This window comes from Orcinus orca, chromosome 12 (assembly GCF_937001465.1).
Source record: "Orcinus orca chromosome 12, mOrcOrc1.1, whole genome shotgun sequence".
In the NCBI taxonomy this organism is placed as follows: domain Eukaryota; kingdom Metazoa; phylum Chordata; class Mammalia; order Artiodactyla; family Delphinidae; genus Orcinus; species Orcinus orca.
Window position 1 is genome coordinate 39505386 of NC_064570.1, and position 14615 is coordinate 39520000.

A 14615-nucleotide genomic window follows, 5' to 3' on the forward strand; every position below is an offset into this window, starting at 1 on the left:
AAATTGTGAAAATGACTATACTACCCAAAGCAATCTACAAATTTATTGCAATCCCTATCAAGCTACCAATGGCATTCTTCACAGAATTAGAACAAAAAATCTTACAGTTCATGTGGAAACACAAAAGACCCCCGAATAGCCAAAGCAATCTTGAGAAAGAACAATAGAGTTGGGGGAATCAGGCTCCCCGACTTCAAACTATACCACAAAGCTACAGTAATCAAGAGAGTATGGTACTGGCACAAAAATGGAAATATAGATCAAGAGTACAGGTTAGAATGCCCAGAGATAAACCCACGCAAATATGGGCACCTAATTTACGACAAAGGAGGCAAGAACATACAGTGGAGAAAAGACAGTCTCTTCAGTAACTGGTGCTGTGAAAACTGGACAGTTACATGTAAAAGAATGAAATTAGAACACTACCTAACACCATACAAAGATAAACTTCAAATGGATTAAAGACTTAATTGTAAGATCAGGCACTATTAAAACTATTAGAGGAAAACATAGGAAAAACACTGACATAAACCACAGTAAGATCTTTTTTAACCTATCTCCTAGAGTAACAGAAATAAAAACAAAAATAAACAAATGGGACTTAAAAGGTTTTGCACAGCAAAGGAAACCATAAACAAAACAAAAAGACAACCCTCAGAATGGGAGAAAATATTTGCAAATGAAACAATAGATAAAGGATTGATCTCCAGAATGTACAAACAGCTCATGGAGCTCAAGTATCAAGAAAACAATCCAGTTATAAAATGGGCAGAAGACCTAAATAGACATTTCATCAAGGAAGACATACAGCCAAGAGGCACATGAAAAGATGCTCAAAACCACTAATTATTAGAGAAATGCAAATCAAAACTACAATGAGGTATCACCTCACGCTGGTCAGAATGGCCATTATCAAAAAAATGCTGGAAAGGGTGTGGTGAAAAGGGAACCCTCCTGCACTGTTGGTGGGAATGTAAATTGATAACAACCACTATGGAAAACAGTGTGGAGGTTCTTTAAAAAACTAAAAATAGAACTACCATATGACCCAGCAATCCCACTACTGGGCATATACCCTGAGAAAACCATAATTCAAAAAGAGACATGTACCACAGTGTTCATTGCAGCACTATTTACAATAGCCGGACATGGAACCAATCTATATGTCCATCGACAGATCAATGGATAAAGAAGATGTGGCACATATATACAATGGAATATTACTCAGCCATAAAAAGGAACAAAATTGAGTTATTTGTAGTGAGGTGGATGGACCTAGAGTCTGTCATACAGAGTGAAGTACATCAGAAAGAGAAAACTACCGTATGCCAACGTATATATATGGAATCTAAAAAAAAGAAATGGTTCTGATGAACCTAGTTGCAGGCCAGGAATAAAGAGGTAAACATAGAGAATGGACTTGATGACATGGGATGGGAGGGGGAAACTGGGGCAAAGTGAGAGTAGCATTGACATATATACACTACTGAATGTAAAATAGTTGGCTGGTGGGAAACAGCAGTGTAGCACAGGGAGTACAGCTTGGTACTTTGTGATGACCTAGAGGGGTGGGCTAGGGAGGAAGGGAGGGAGGCTCAAGAGGGAGGGGATATGGGGACATGTGTATGCATACGGCTGATTCTCTTTGTTGTGCAGCAGAAACTAACAGGGTATTGTGAAGCAATTATACTCCAATAAAGATCTATTAAAAAAAAAAGTAAAAAAAGGAAATACCTTGGTCCTGGAAGTAAACCATGAAATTTAATTTTTTTCACTGATATTTAAGGTGTATATTTTTATTTAGAATCAATTTTGCTGAGAATTCTGATGTTTAAGATCAAGATGTTCTTAAACGATATTAAGATAAGTTCGATAGGTACTAGTGTGTTCTTTATTGCTATTTTATATCCTTTATATTTTCTTGGGTGTTTTGATCAGCTTGCTTGTTTCAGCTTATATCCAGTACTTATTTTCAGGATCGTCTTTTATTGAAGAATAAAGCAAAGGAAAACCTTTTCTTTTTTTCAGAAAAATACCTTTTAGTTTTATAACTGTTGGCTGACTTATAAAATTTTTTTAAAAATGTTAACATTTAAAAGATAACTTGTATTGATATTCAAAGGAAAAAGTTTGTTTTCAAAGTAAAACACTTAATAACAACCCGCCTCCCCCCCGCCCCCGATTTATAGACTCAAACATTCTAAACGTGGAAGTTACTTTAGAAATGATGGTACAAATTCTTAGAGGAACACAGGTGAATCACAGAAAAAAATTATTTGGGTCATATATTAGTGTTGTAATACATCTATCAATTGGTAGGTTTTATCCATGCAATTATAACGGCCTATTAGTCCTAACAACGTTTCTCATACTTTTTCTGCCTTTAAGGTATTGATATTTACATGTATAAAGTACTAGGTTAGGTACCCCTGCTACATGCTCCTACAGCATACTATGCTTCCTTTATGAAAAATATTATCCTTTGTTATAATTGATAATGTCTTGGTTTACCATCTTGTGAACTATTTGTCTTATTTACTTCTTTGTCTACGTAGTACTCAAAAGGAGCAGAAGGTTGGATGAATGAATGAATAATGGTCAGATGCTCATCAGTAGTCTCTCACTGCAAACAGCATTTCTCATCTTGAGCTGGTTAAAAAAATCACTGAACTTTTCTGTTTTCCCTTTCTGTCAAGTATTTGCTTAGTGTATTTATGGAGTATGGAATATTGTAGTATAAATTAAGAACTTTGGTGTTTTAGTCTTGTATCTTACTAGGACAACCTTACATTACTAACTTTTGTAAAGCACTGTTTTTTAAAACTTTATTATTTTCATGTAAAACACTATTTTGTTCAGTATATTAGGAGTTCAAGTGTCTGGAAATGTTAATTTATGAAACTAAAAATACCATATTTATTTTAGGGACTGTTCCCCATATTATATTTATTTGTATCTGTGTCTTCCTATATATATTTTAAAACAAAGTCTTAAAAATTCTCATTCATTTCATTGGTTTTATGGTAACATAAGAAGTATTCTAGTCTCCATTAAAGTTTCTCCTCTGCCTTCTTTTTGTCTGTGTTTTGTCTTAATGACTCTAATTTTCTACGAGGCTTGACACCTGAAGACACTTTCTTCTTTTTTAAGAAAAAGAAGAAAAGTGAATACAATAAGTAAGGTGTTTGCCAGGAGGGGAGAAGTTGTAAATTTGTTTCAGACCACATTCTCACTATCAAGCAGAGCTTTAATGTCAAACAGCAAATGATCTCATGGTGTCTTTTGGTATTTATATTATCATTTACTCACTTTTATTAACTTGAAGATAAATTAAGCTAACATTGTCTTAAGTTTAAGGTCATAATTTGGTAATAAATCATCCTTTGGGCATCCTTTAATTAACCTTGATGAGCTTTTTGGAACAGCAGTAGTTAACAGAAATAAAAGATATAATAATGTTCTAAGTTTTAATTTTCAAAAAATACTTCTTTTTTATCAGAGAATTACTCTCCTGCAAGTATGGTAACTGAAATTCTTTGTATACTCTGTGATCAAAAAGAATGTGCAATTGAATGTTTATATAACAACACTGTGATCGAGGCGCTTCTTCAACCTATTCATAACCTAATGAAAGGAACTAAGGTTAGTATTAAAGAGTCTCTTAATTGGATATTAGTGAATATTCAGTGGGACTTCTAAATTTGATAATCTGAAGTATTATACCATTTTCCCTGTAAATGTATTTTGAATCTTAGTTTATACAATCAGTTGATTTTAGTTATGACAATGTGGGGGGAAAAGTACATATAACATCTTAAACTTTTTTTGGTCAGGCTTAGATTGTAAGGACTAAAGTTACTATATTAAGCTATTTGTTTTGCAAATCTAATAAGTCTTGTGAATGTTTTGTTGTTTGTTTTAATGGCAACTGTATAGCCTTTGGAAATATTTTCCTGAAGAGCCAGCTTTGTTTTACATGAAGAACAAGTACTACTTTAGAAAAACTTATAATTATCCCAGTTCTGAACATACGTATATGTCTCTTTACAGGTTGTACAGTATATTTCCTTACATTATATAATTTAACTTTCACAGCTGAGGCTGAAAGAAGCAAATTGCGTAATGTCAGACATTTAACAGGTGGAAGAGTTGGTACCGCTACCACTAGTGCAGTCTAATATATCTCTCCACTTTTTATGACTTAAATTTCTGGGGAATGACTTAAAGCTTTATCAGTAGGCTACAGGTTTTTGCCTTTCCATGTCCGTGTTTTGTAGTGTTTTTATTAGCTTCGTCTCCCTTTGCCCACCTCTCAATGGGCTGGGCAGCTGCTCACCCATTCAAGTATTCATTATTTATTGCTCATTTAGAAAACATTAAGCATTTATGTGAATGTAGTACAAAGTGTGGAATTCTGGGAAAGTAAGTAGATATAATGAAAGTATTTTGACCTTAGTCAACCTCAGGGAAACGAGATGAGCAGAGAAGAAACAAATAGAGCATAATACACAACTGAATATTATAGAATGCCATGAAGTAAATTGTGAAACGTAAACCACATACCAGAGCTGAGAAATGTACTCCTGAATCTTGAGCCATAGCTGTTGTTTGCTTCTTTGCTTCATACATCTATCTTTAACTTTCTGTTTCCTTTTGGCATCTTTCTTTACCAGTATGTACTGGTAAAGCTAGTTTTAGTACTTTTAAGAATCAAAAGTGGGGAAATATGATTGGTCCAACCTATGTTTTCTCATTAGATGACATCATTGGCTATTTGCCAGCCCATGAATTGGTTGTCCTTAGTCACACCTACAACTCATGACCCAACAACCAGGTGTAGGAAGGGATGGTATCCCTTAGAAGAGATGGTAGTATATTAGATACCATGTATAATAAAATTAGATTGGATATACAGGAACCCAGTGAGTGAGAAGTAAAGGGTAAAGAAGAAGAGCTACTGCATTTGTCAACTAGAATTATATACATATAAAACTGTGATAGCAGCAATTTTTTCAACTGTCTTAATAATCAATAATTGATTTGGGTAAAAAGTGTGTATGTATTTGCCTTATCAACTGTGCTGGTACGAGAATATAATCTAATGACACATTTAATTCAGACATTATTTCACAGCCAAACAATCAACTTTTTTTGTTGTGGTAATATAACTTTATTGGACTACATGACCACCCTTGAATGTTAGTCTGTGATATGTTAGTGTGTCTTAAAATTATATGATATATTTAATGTACAGGCTGCTCCAAATTGCTCTGAAACAGCTTTAATTCATGTAGCTGATATTTTGGCAAGAATTGCTTCTGTAGAAGAAGGACTTATTCTGCTACTTTATGGAGAAAATATGAGCTCTTCTGAAGAAAAAAGGTATGTTTCTGTTTTGAATTTGTGGAATTTTTTAGCATATTTTCTCATACCTGATTTAAAGTTTCCCAAAATTTTGTCATATATTAATGAAAATCAGGATAACTATTCTAGATATAGTTAGGTTTCCTGATCAACTGCTAATATATTAGATCATCAGAAAGTTGCAGGAGTAACCAGGATTATGGATTATACAGGCAGAGTAGGTCTTGATGTCTGCAACTTCAAAATAAGAATAGGAGGGTTCACTCTACATGGGATCTTTTTTGCTTCCTTGGACTGTACTCTTTCAACTTCTAAAGCCACACATGATTGATTTAAAGTTAACCACACAATGGAAACGCTGACTACTTCCACATCTTCCTTCTCTAACCCCTACTCTGTTCTATCTCCTGGCTTAGCCAATGGTAACATTTTGGTTATGCTTCCAGACTTTCTCTGCACCTATAATGATGCATCAAGTATATATGTTCATGTTTATAGAATTCTTTCTCATTTCAAAAATGGTGTATACATTACTCTGCAGTTTTTTTTGTGTGTAACCAAAGCATCTTCCTAGGTGAATGAAACATTTTTAATAGCTCTATGATACTTTTTTGTATGCTTTACCATAATTTATTCAAACTTCTGTCCAATTATTGGATATCAAGTTTGTTTAGGATTTTGCCTTCATAAATAACACCACAGTGAGTGTTCTTTTATCCTGTTGAAGTGGTAGATTACATTAATTAACTTTCTGAATATTGAACCAGCTTTGCGTACCTAGAATAATTGTTTTTATACATTGTTAAATTTGATTTGCTAATATTAGTAGAGGATTTTTGTCTGTGAGAGAGATTGGTCTGTAGTTTTTGTGATCTTTGGTCTTACTGTAAAATGCTGGTCTCATAAGTTAGGAAGCGTTCTGCGTCTATCTTATGGAAGAGATTTGGCATAATTTCTTAAATGTTTGATAGAATTCACCAGTGTACCTATTTGGGTGTGGTGTTTTCTGTTTAGGAAGATTATTATTTATTCTATTTCTTTAATAGATATGGGTTTGTTCAGATTGTTAGAATTTTGGCAGGTTGTGTCTTTCAAGGAATTGGTCCACTTAATCTAAGTTTTAAATTTGTGGGCATAGAGGTTTTTTTTTTGTTTGTTTTTTGTTTTTTTTTACAGTATTCCTTTATTGCCCTTTTAAAGTCTATGGGATTAGTAGAGACGGCCCCTCTTAATTCTGATGTTAATTTGCTTCTACTTTTTTTTTTTTCCCGCCTCTAACCTGGCTAGAGGCTTTTCAATTTTACTGATCTTTTTAAAAGACTAGCTTTCCCCCTCTCTGTTCATTTCCTGTTTTTAATTTGACTGATTTCTGTTGTAGTTTTTATTGTCTTCTTCCTTTTGGATTTAGTTTCATTTTCCATGGTGAAAGCTTAGATTATTGAATTTTAGGTTTTCTTTCTAATATGTACATTCAATGATATAAATTTCCCTCTAAGCACTGCTTTTGCTGCATCTGACAATTGAGTTGTGTTTTCCTTTTCATTAGTTCAAAATAGTTTTAAACATCTCTGGAGACTTCTTTGACCTATGAGTTATTTATGGGTCAGAGAGTATATTTTGTATGATTTATATTTTTAATTTGTTAACATGTGTTTTATGACCCAGAATGTGGTCTCTTAGTGAATGTTATGTCTTATGTGAGCTTGAGAAAAATGTATATTCTGCTATTGAAGTATTCTATACATACCAGTTATGTACTATTGGTAGTTGGTGGTGTTCAGCTCTGTGCTTACTAGCTTCATGCTGGATCTGTCAATTACTGACAGAGGGGTGTTGAAATTTCAGACTATATCAGTGAATTCATCTTTTTCTCCTTGCATTTCTGTTAGTTTCTGCTTCATGTATTTTGATACTATTGGGTGCATACACATTAAGGATCGTTATGTCCTTTTGGAAAATTGACCCCCTTTATTATGTAATGTGCCCTTTGCATAATTTTCCTTGCTGTGAAGTCTGAAATTAATATAGCTACTCCAGCTTTCTCTTGATTGTCAGCATATGTCTTTCTTCATCCCTTTACTTTTTTTTTTTTTTTTTTTTTTTTTTTTGGCGGTACGTGGGCCTCTCACTGTTGTGGCCTCTCCCATTGCGGAGCACAGGCTCCGGATGCGCAGGCTCAGCGGCCATGGCTCATGGGCCCAGCCGCTCCGTGGTATGTGGGATCTTCCCGGACTGGGGCACGAACCCGTGTCCCCTGCATCGGCAGGCGGACTCTCAACCACTGTGCCACCAGGGAAGCCCCTTCATCCCTTTACTTTTAATCTATCTTTGTCATTATATTTAAAATGCACTTCTATAGATACCACATAACTGAGTCTTGTTTTTTTATCTAGTCTGACAGTGTTTCTTTTAATTGATTCTTGTCATTTAGAGTGATTTGATATGATTGGATTAATATCTACCGTATTTGTTACTGTTTTCTGTTTTGCCTTTATTCTTCCTTTTTTATGTGTGTTCCGCACTTTTTCTGCCATCTGTTTTTTTTTTTTTTCCATCGTGTGTTTTAATCTGTTTACATCTGGGAACATACTGTCTTTCTGATAATAGTCACACAAGACCAAGGTCTTTTGTTGGGTCACCGTTTAATCCTCACAGTGGCTAAGGAGGGGGCCTCTGTGGTCATCTTCATTATATAGATGGAGACTTTGAGGCTTGGCTTTCGATAACTTTGATTTAGTATAAGAGAAGTAGTTTTTTTCTTTTTTTTTCTTTTTGACCTATTTTGCACTAATGAAAAATTTCTTTTCTCTGCTATACAAAAGTAACACATACTCCGGACAGTGAACTTGGGAAGGAGGAACGGAGCATTAGTAACTAAATTGAGAGGCAGCACTGAGTGAGGGTTAGTCACACGAGCCCTGGTTCAGACTACTTGGGTTCACATCCTAGCTCCACCGCTCAGTCATTCCTCACCTGTGAATTAGGGATAATCAGCACTACCTGACTCACAGGGCTGTCAACACTTTAAGCCAGTTACTACATGTGAGGCAGTAAGGGTTAGTTAGCTTTTAGTGTGTGCACATGTGCCTTATAAAAAGTGGGCTTGTGCCTTGTGTTCAAGTACTTAATACGTTCTGTAGAAGGTAAGCTTTCTGAACTCCTACCTTTGAACAGAATAAATACATTTTCATAGTTGGTTGATAGCTTGGCTAGGTGGGGAGACTGGAAACATTGTTACATTGCCTCCTGCATCCACTATTGCCAAGTTCCATGGCTGAGTTTCTTTCTCAGGAGCCTTTTTTTAAAAAAAATTTTTTATAGTATCCACTACAAAGGAGTAAAGTGATGAACTTTATTTATTTTTGGCTGCATTGGGTCTTCGTTGCTGCATGGGCTTTCTCTAGTTGCGGTGAGCGGGGGCTGCTCTTCGTTGCGGTGCGCGGGCTTCTCATTGCGATAGCTTGTTTCGTTGTGGAGCACAGGCTTCTAGGCGCACGGGCTTCAGTAGTTGTGGCTCGCGGGCTCTAGAGCACAGGCTCAGTAGTTGTGGCGCATGGGCTTAGTTGCTCCGCGGCATGTGGGATCTTCCCGGACCAGGGCTTGAACCCATGTCCCCTGCATTGGCAGGTGGATTCTTAACCACTGCGCCACCAGGGAAGTCCCCAGGAGGCTTTTTTACCTCTGAAACTTTCCAGGACCTGATGTTTCTTGAGGGTATGACTTACGCTGGGCCTTTTTTCCTTTTCTCAGGCATTAGCTGGACAATGTTAGGGAGAGGACTTGCATTCTTTGGCACAGGGGACTTTGCTTCTGTTGTGAGTTTGATCACTTTCTCTGCTTCTGTTTTCTCTTTTTGGTGCTCCTGTGAATTGGATGTTGAATTTCCAGATGTGATCCTCTGGGTCCCTTAGCTTTTCCCTCATAGTCCTGCCTTTTTGATCTTTTTCGTTACGTAGGAGATGTTCTTAGATTTATTTTGATAGTGATTTTTACTTTCTAATACTTGGTTTGATATGTTTTAAGCTTGTCAAATGGGCCAGGTTTTCCATGCCTGGCTTCCCAGATCCTGTAGTTTAGTTGGGGAGGGGCCCTTCTAGTCCAGAATGCTGACTTCAGCCCCTCTCGAACTCCTTATCTAGTTGGGTACCTCATGGCTCTCCTCAGCTATGCCTACCTTCCAGCTCTGAGCCTCTTAGGCTTACCTTCTTCAGAGCAGCTTCGTCCGGTAGAGCTTTATGTGATGATGGTATGTTCTAGATCTGAACTGTCTAGTGACGTTACCACTAGACACTTATGGCTGTTGAGCACTTAACATATGGCTAGTGTGACAGAACTGAGTTGTAACTTTTACTTGCTTTTAAATTAAAAAAAATTAAATGTGGTTAATGGCTATGGTATTCACCACTCTAGAGAATAAACCTCTAGTCTTTTGGCAGGATGGGGAATTAGGGCTATGGGTTGGGAGACCTTAGACTACTACTCCTGTGTTCAGCCCCACCTGCATCCTGCCCTGGGCTGTGCTTGGTGCCTGAGACTTCTGGGCTTGGGCTGTGCCTTGCTTCTGCTCAGTTCTGCAGGTCTGCTGCTGCCTGGGCTGCTCCTCAGTTACCACATGTCTCACTGCCGCTTTCCACCTCTAAGTCACTGCTGACATCTTTTAGCTATTGTTCTTCTCTTTTCCATTGTGGGTTTATATCTCTTTATTTCTTGGTCCCTGTTTTTCTGGGGCTCGGCAGGGAGGGTGCTGAGATAAGCATGTGGTCTAATCTTCCATGAGTAATCCGTTTTCCTGATCTTCTATTCTTATTTGCTGTGATATTCTTCCCAAATCACTCTCAGCCCAGTAGTTAGCCGTTCTTTTCTATTGCTTGAGTTCTCTTCTTTGGGTTCAGCTTTTCATGTTATTGGTTCTTTAAGACAAAATGGATGTAGACAAGGGCTCTGCCGCTTAGTTTTTATAAGTTGGGGAGTTTCCAGCTAGACCTTTCCTGACCAGGATTTTGATCAGCAGCTCTGTGTGGACCAGTGTGGTGAGTTGATTGGCAAATTTTCTCTGAGAGAATAAGGGCGTTGCTGGGAATTTTCTATTATATTGAGGACATTTCAGATGCCAGAATTAAGAAGACTTTTATCTTAGGAGCTCACTTCTCTCTCTGGAGAAGCCTTCACTTTCCCTAAACATTTGTTCAGAATTTTGCCTTGGTATAAAAACTGCTCGTGCTTCTGAGGTGAGTGTGGGGCAGGGGCAGATCAGACTCCTCCCCACTTTGGGCCCCACTGCATTTGCTGACTCTGAGCTCAGAGCTCCATCATGGGCTCTCCACTTCTGCATTCCAGGCAGGGTTTTTATACTGTGGGTTCCTCTGCCTCTGTAATCTGGAGCTGCTCCCTCCCTGTCTGCCTTCTCCCAGAAGTCTTTAAAACCTCTTCCTCTTCCCATTCTTGCCGTTGTTCAGGGGTTTTCCCTTTTATACAACTGTATTCTTATTTTACTGGGCTCTCCTGAGCAATGGGAGGCAGATGTGTATGGACACCTGCGTATACCTTCTTTGGCTTTAACTGAGCTGAGCATTTTATGATTCATTCTTCTTCTTTCCTAGCATATCAATTATACTTTTCTTTTTCTTTCTTTTTAGTGGTTGCCCTTACGTTTGTAATACATATTTACAGCTGAATTAGCTGTAACTACTGGTATTAAATCTTCTTTCAAATAACACTATACCACTTAACAGGTAGTGCAAGAACCTTATAAGAATACTCGCAGCTCCTCCTTCCTATCCCTTATAACTTTGTTGTCATTTCACTATTCCACAGGTATAATCATCAAATACTTGTTTGCAATTATTATTCTGAAAAAACTTATCTATTAGGTCAATTAGTAATACACGAAAAATTTGTATTCTTTATGAAGTACCTTATATACTAGGCTTTTTTAAATTTCAAAGTAGACTGCCCTAAAAATGGTATTGCTGGGTCAGAGCAGCATGTATATTTTATATTTCATGGGTACTACCAGATGATTTTCCAATGTTGTAGGATTTTACCTTCTTGCTGGCAGTGTGTGAGAAGCATGAAGAGTACCCTTCTTTCCATATTCTTGTCAAGACTACATAATCAGTTTGACTATATTTTGGCAAGCTAATGGATGAAAGACCTTGTTTTGATTCATATTGTCCAACTCTTGTGTTTGAGCATCTCATTGCTCCTATGGAGATATGGTTTTTGGCTATTTCCATTTCTTTTTTTTTTTTCAGTTTACTTTTTATTTTTAAAAATTTTATTGGAGTATAGTTGCTTTACAATGTTGTGTTAGTTTCTACTGTACAGCAAAGTGAATCAGCTATATGTATATATATATCCCCTGTCTTGGATTTTCTTCCCGTTTAGGTCACCACAGAGCACTGAGTAGAGTTCCCTGTGCTATGCAGTGGGTTCTCATTAGTTATCTATTTTATACATAGTATCAGTAGTGTGTATATGTTAATCCTACTCTCCCAATTCATCCCACTTGCCCCTTTCACCATTGGTATCCATACGTTTGTTCTCTACGTCTTTGTCTCTATTTATGCTTTGTAAATAAGACCGTCTATACCAATTTTTTCAGATTCCACATATATGTGTTAATGTACGATATTTGTTTTTCTCTTTCTGACTGACTTCACTCTCCATCCACATCTCTACAAATGACCCAATTTCGTTCCTTTTTATGGCGGAGTAATATTCCGTTGTATGTGTGTACCGAATCTTCTTTATCCATTCCTCTGTTGATGGACATTTAGGTTGTTTCTACGCCCTGCCTATTGTAAATAGTGCTGCAGTGAACATTGGGGTGCATGTGTCTTTTTGAATTATGGTTTTCTCTGGGTATATGCCCAGTAGTGGGATTTCCGGGTCACATGGTAGTTCTATTTTAGTTTTTTTAAGGAACCTCCATACTGTTCTCCATAGTGGTTTGTATCAATTTACATTCCCACCAACAGTGAAAGAGGGTTCCCTTTTCTCCACACCCTTTCCAGCATTTATTGTTTGTAGATTTTGTGATGATGGCCATTCTGACTGGTGTGAGATGATATCTCATTGTAGTTTTGATTTGCATTCCTCTAATAATTAGTGATGTTGAGCAGTTTTTCATGTGGTTGGCCATCTGTATGTCTTCTTTGGAGAAATGTCTATTTAGATCTTCTGCCCATTTTTGGATTGGGTTGTTTGTTTCTTTTGGTATTGAGCTGCATGAGCTGTTTGTATATTTTGGAGATTAATCCTTTGTCCATTGCTTCGTTTGCAAATATTTTCTCCTATTCTGAAGGTTGTCTTTTCATCTTGTATATGATTTCCTTTGCTGTGCAAAAGCTTTTAAGTTCCATTTGTTTATTTTTGTTTTTATTTCTGTTACTCTAGGAGGTGGGTCAAAAAAGATCTTGCTGTGGTTTTTTTATGTCAAGGAGTGTTCTGCCTATGTTTTCCTCTAAGAGTTTGATAGTGTCTGGCCTTACATTTAGGTCTTTAATCCATTTTGAGTTTATTTTTATGTATGGTGTTAGGAAGTGTTCTAATTTCATTCTTTTGCATGTAGCTGTCCAGTTTTCCCAGCACCAATTATTGAAGAGGCTGTCTTTTCTCCATTGTATATTCTGGCCTTCTTTGTCATAGATTAGGTGACCATTGGTGTGTGGTTTTATCTCTGGGCTTTCTATCCTGTTCCATTGATCTGTATTTCTGTTTTTGTGTCAGTACCATGTTGTCTCGATTACTGTAGCTTTGTAGTAGAGTCTGAAGTCAGGGAGCTGATTCCTCCAGCTCCTTTTTTATTTTTTCTCAAGATTGCTTTTGCTATTCGAGGTCTTTTGTGTTTCCATACAAATTGTAAAATTTTTTGTTCGAGTTCTGTGAAAAATGCCATTGGTAATTTGATAGGGATTGCACTGAATCCGTAGATTGCTATGGGTAGTATAGTCATTTTCACAATATTGATTCTTCCAATCCAAGAACATGGTATATCTCTCCATCTATTTGTTTTGTCTTTGATTTCTTTCATCAGTATCTTATATTTTTCTGCATGCAGGTCTTTTGCCTCCTTAGGTAGGTTTATTCCTAGGTATTTTATCTTTTTTTTGCAGTGGTAAATGGTATTGTTTCCTTAATTTCTCTTTCTGACCTTTCATTGTTGGTATATAGGAATGATTCATTTTCATAGCTTCAGCCCACTTTTTTAGTTTAATTTTTTTTCACCAACTCTGAGTTACGTATACACACAGTGAACATACAAAGCTTATTATAAAAAGTTCCTTTCTTGTTCTCCAGAGGCAGCTACTTTTGGCTGCTTTAGATGTTTCCTTTAGAGCTTACATCTAGATCATTAAATAATGCACTTATAATACTTTTAGATTTTAGTTTAACGTATTATTCATTGACTTATTACAATGATTTATATCTCTCTCTCCTTATCTCCCCCAGCCCACCTGCATGTACAACACTTAGTCTCTCCCTTCCCTCTATCAGTGCAATATAGTTGAGCCAATAGTCTTGGTTGGAATCATACTGTATCTACCCTACCATGAACAACCTTCACAGCCCAGCCATATCATTACTTTCACAACTTGTTTTCTTTGGAGTTAGTTTTATTTCTTTTGTTGGCATTAATTTTCAGTGTACTTAACTTTCCTAACTAATTATATCTTCTCTCAGTATATTCAAATGCTAGACAAATTCTATCAGTTTTTATCAAAGACTTTTTTAGCCTTCTGATCTACTTTATTCAGACTAATTCCTGGCTTGGTCTGGTGCATAGCTTTTATCCTTGTAATGACCTTTATCATCACTAGGATGACTTTTTCCCCACCTCCTCTGGAAGCTTTTCAGTCTTCTGTTGCCTGTTAGTATTCTGAAATTTTATGATGTTTCTTGATGAAGTTCTATTCTTAACCTATTTGATGGACTTTTTTAATCTGAAGATTTATGTCTTTCAGTTTAAAAAAAATAGTTGGATTTCATTTCTTTTTTGTGTCTTTGTTTTTACATAATATGACTTTATTCATATGATATGTGAAAAATAGACAAATTCATAGCAACAAAGTGAATTTGTGGTTGCTGGGCGCCAAAAGTTGGGGCAATGATCTTCTGTTTTCTCTTAAACTCTCATTGGGATTTAGACTTCCCTATCTGTTCTATGCATTTTTTTTTTTTTTTTTTTTTTTTACTTTCTAGCAAATTGCCTCAGCTTGCTTTATTTTAAGCACTTCTACTGAAATTTT

General features: G+C 36.5%; 1 protein-coding gene and 1 long non-coding RNA gene across 8 annotated transcripts in view; one reads left to right on the forward strand and one right to left on the reverse strand.

Moving 5' to 3' along the window:
• Nucleotides 1-14615, forward strand: part of TBC1D32 (TBC1 domain family member 32) — a 182739-nt gene that overhangs the window by 55182 nt on the left and 112942 nt on the right. For all 7 annotated transcript variants that reach the window (XM_049695498.1, XM_049695495.1, XM_033408076.2 and 4 more), the window contains 2 exons: nucleotides 3500-3642; nucleotides 5255-5382. In XM_049695498.1, coding sequence (XP_049551455.1) covers nucleotides 3500-3642; nucleotides 5255-5382 — 271 coding nt within the window. The remainder of the gene's footprint in view (nucleotides 1-3499; nucleotides 3643-5254; nucleotides 5383-14615) is intronic.
• The window catches only part of LOC125960706 (uncharacterized), a 74472-nt gene that overhangs the window by 17092 nt on the left and 42765 nt on the right, over nucleotides 1-14615 (reverse strand). The window lies entirely within an intron of this gene.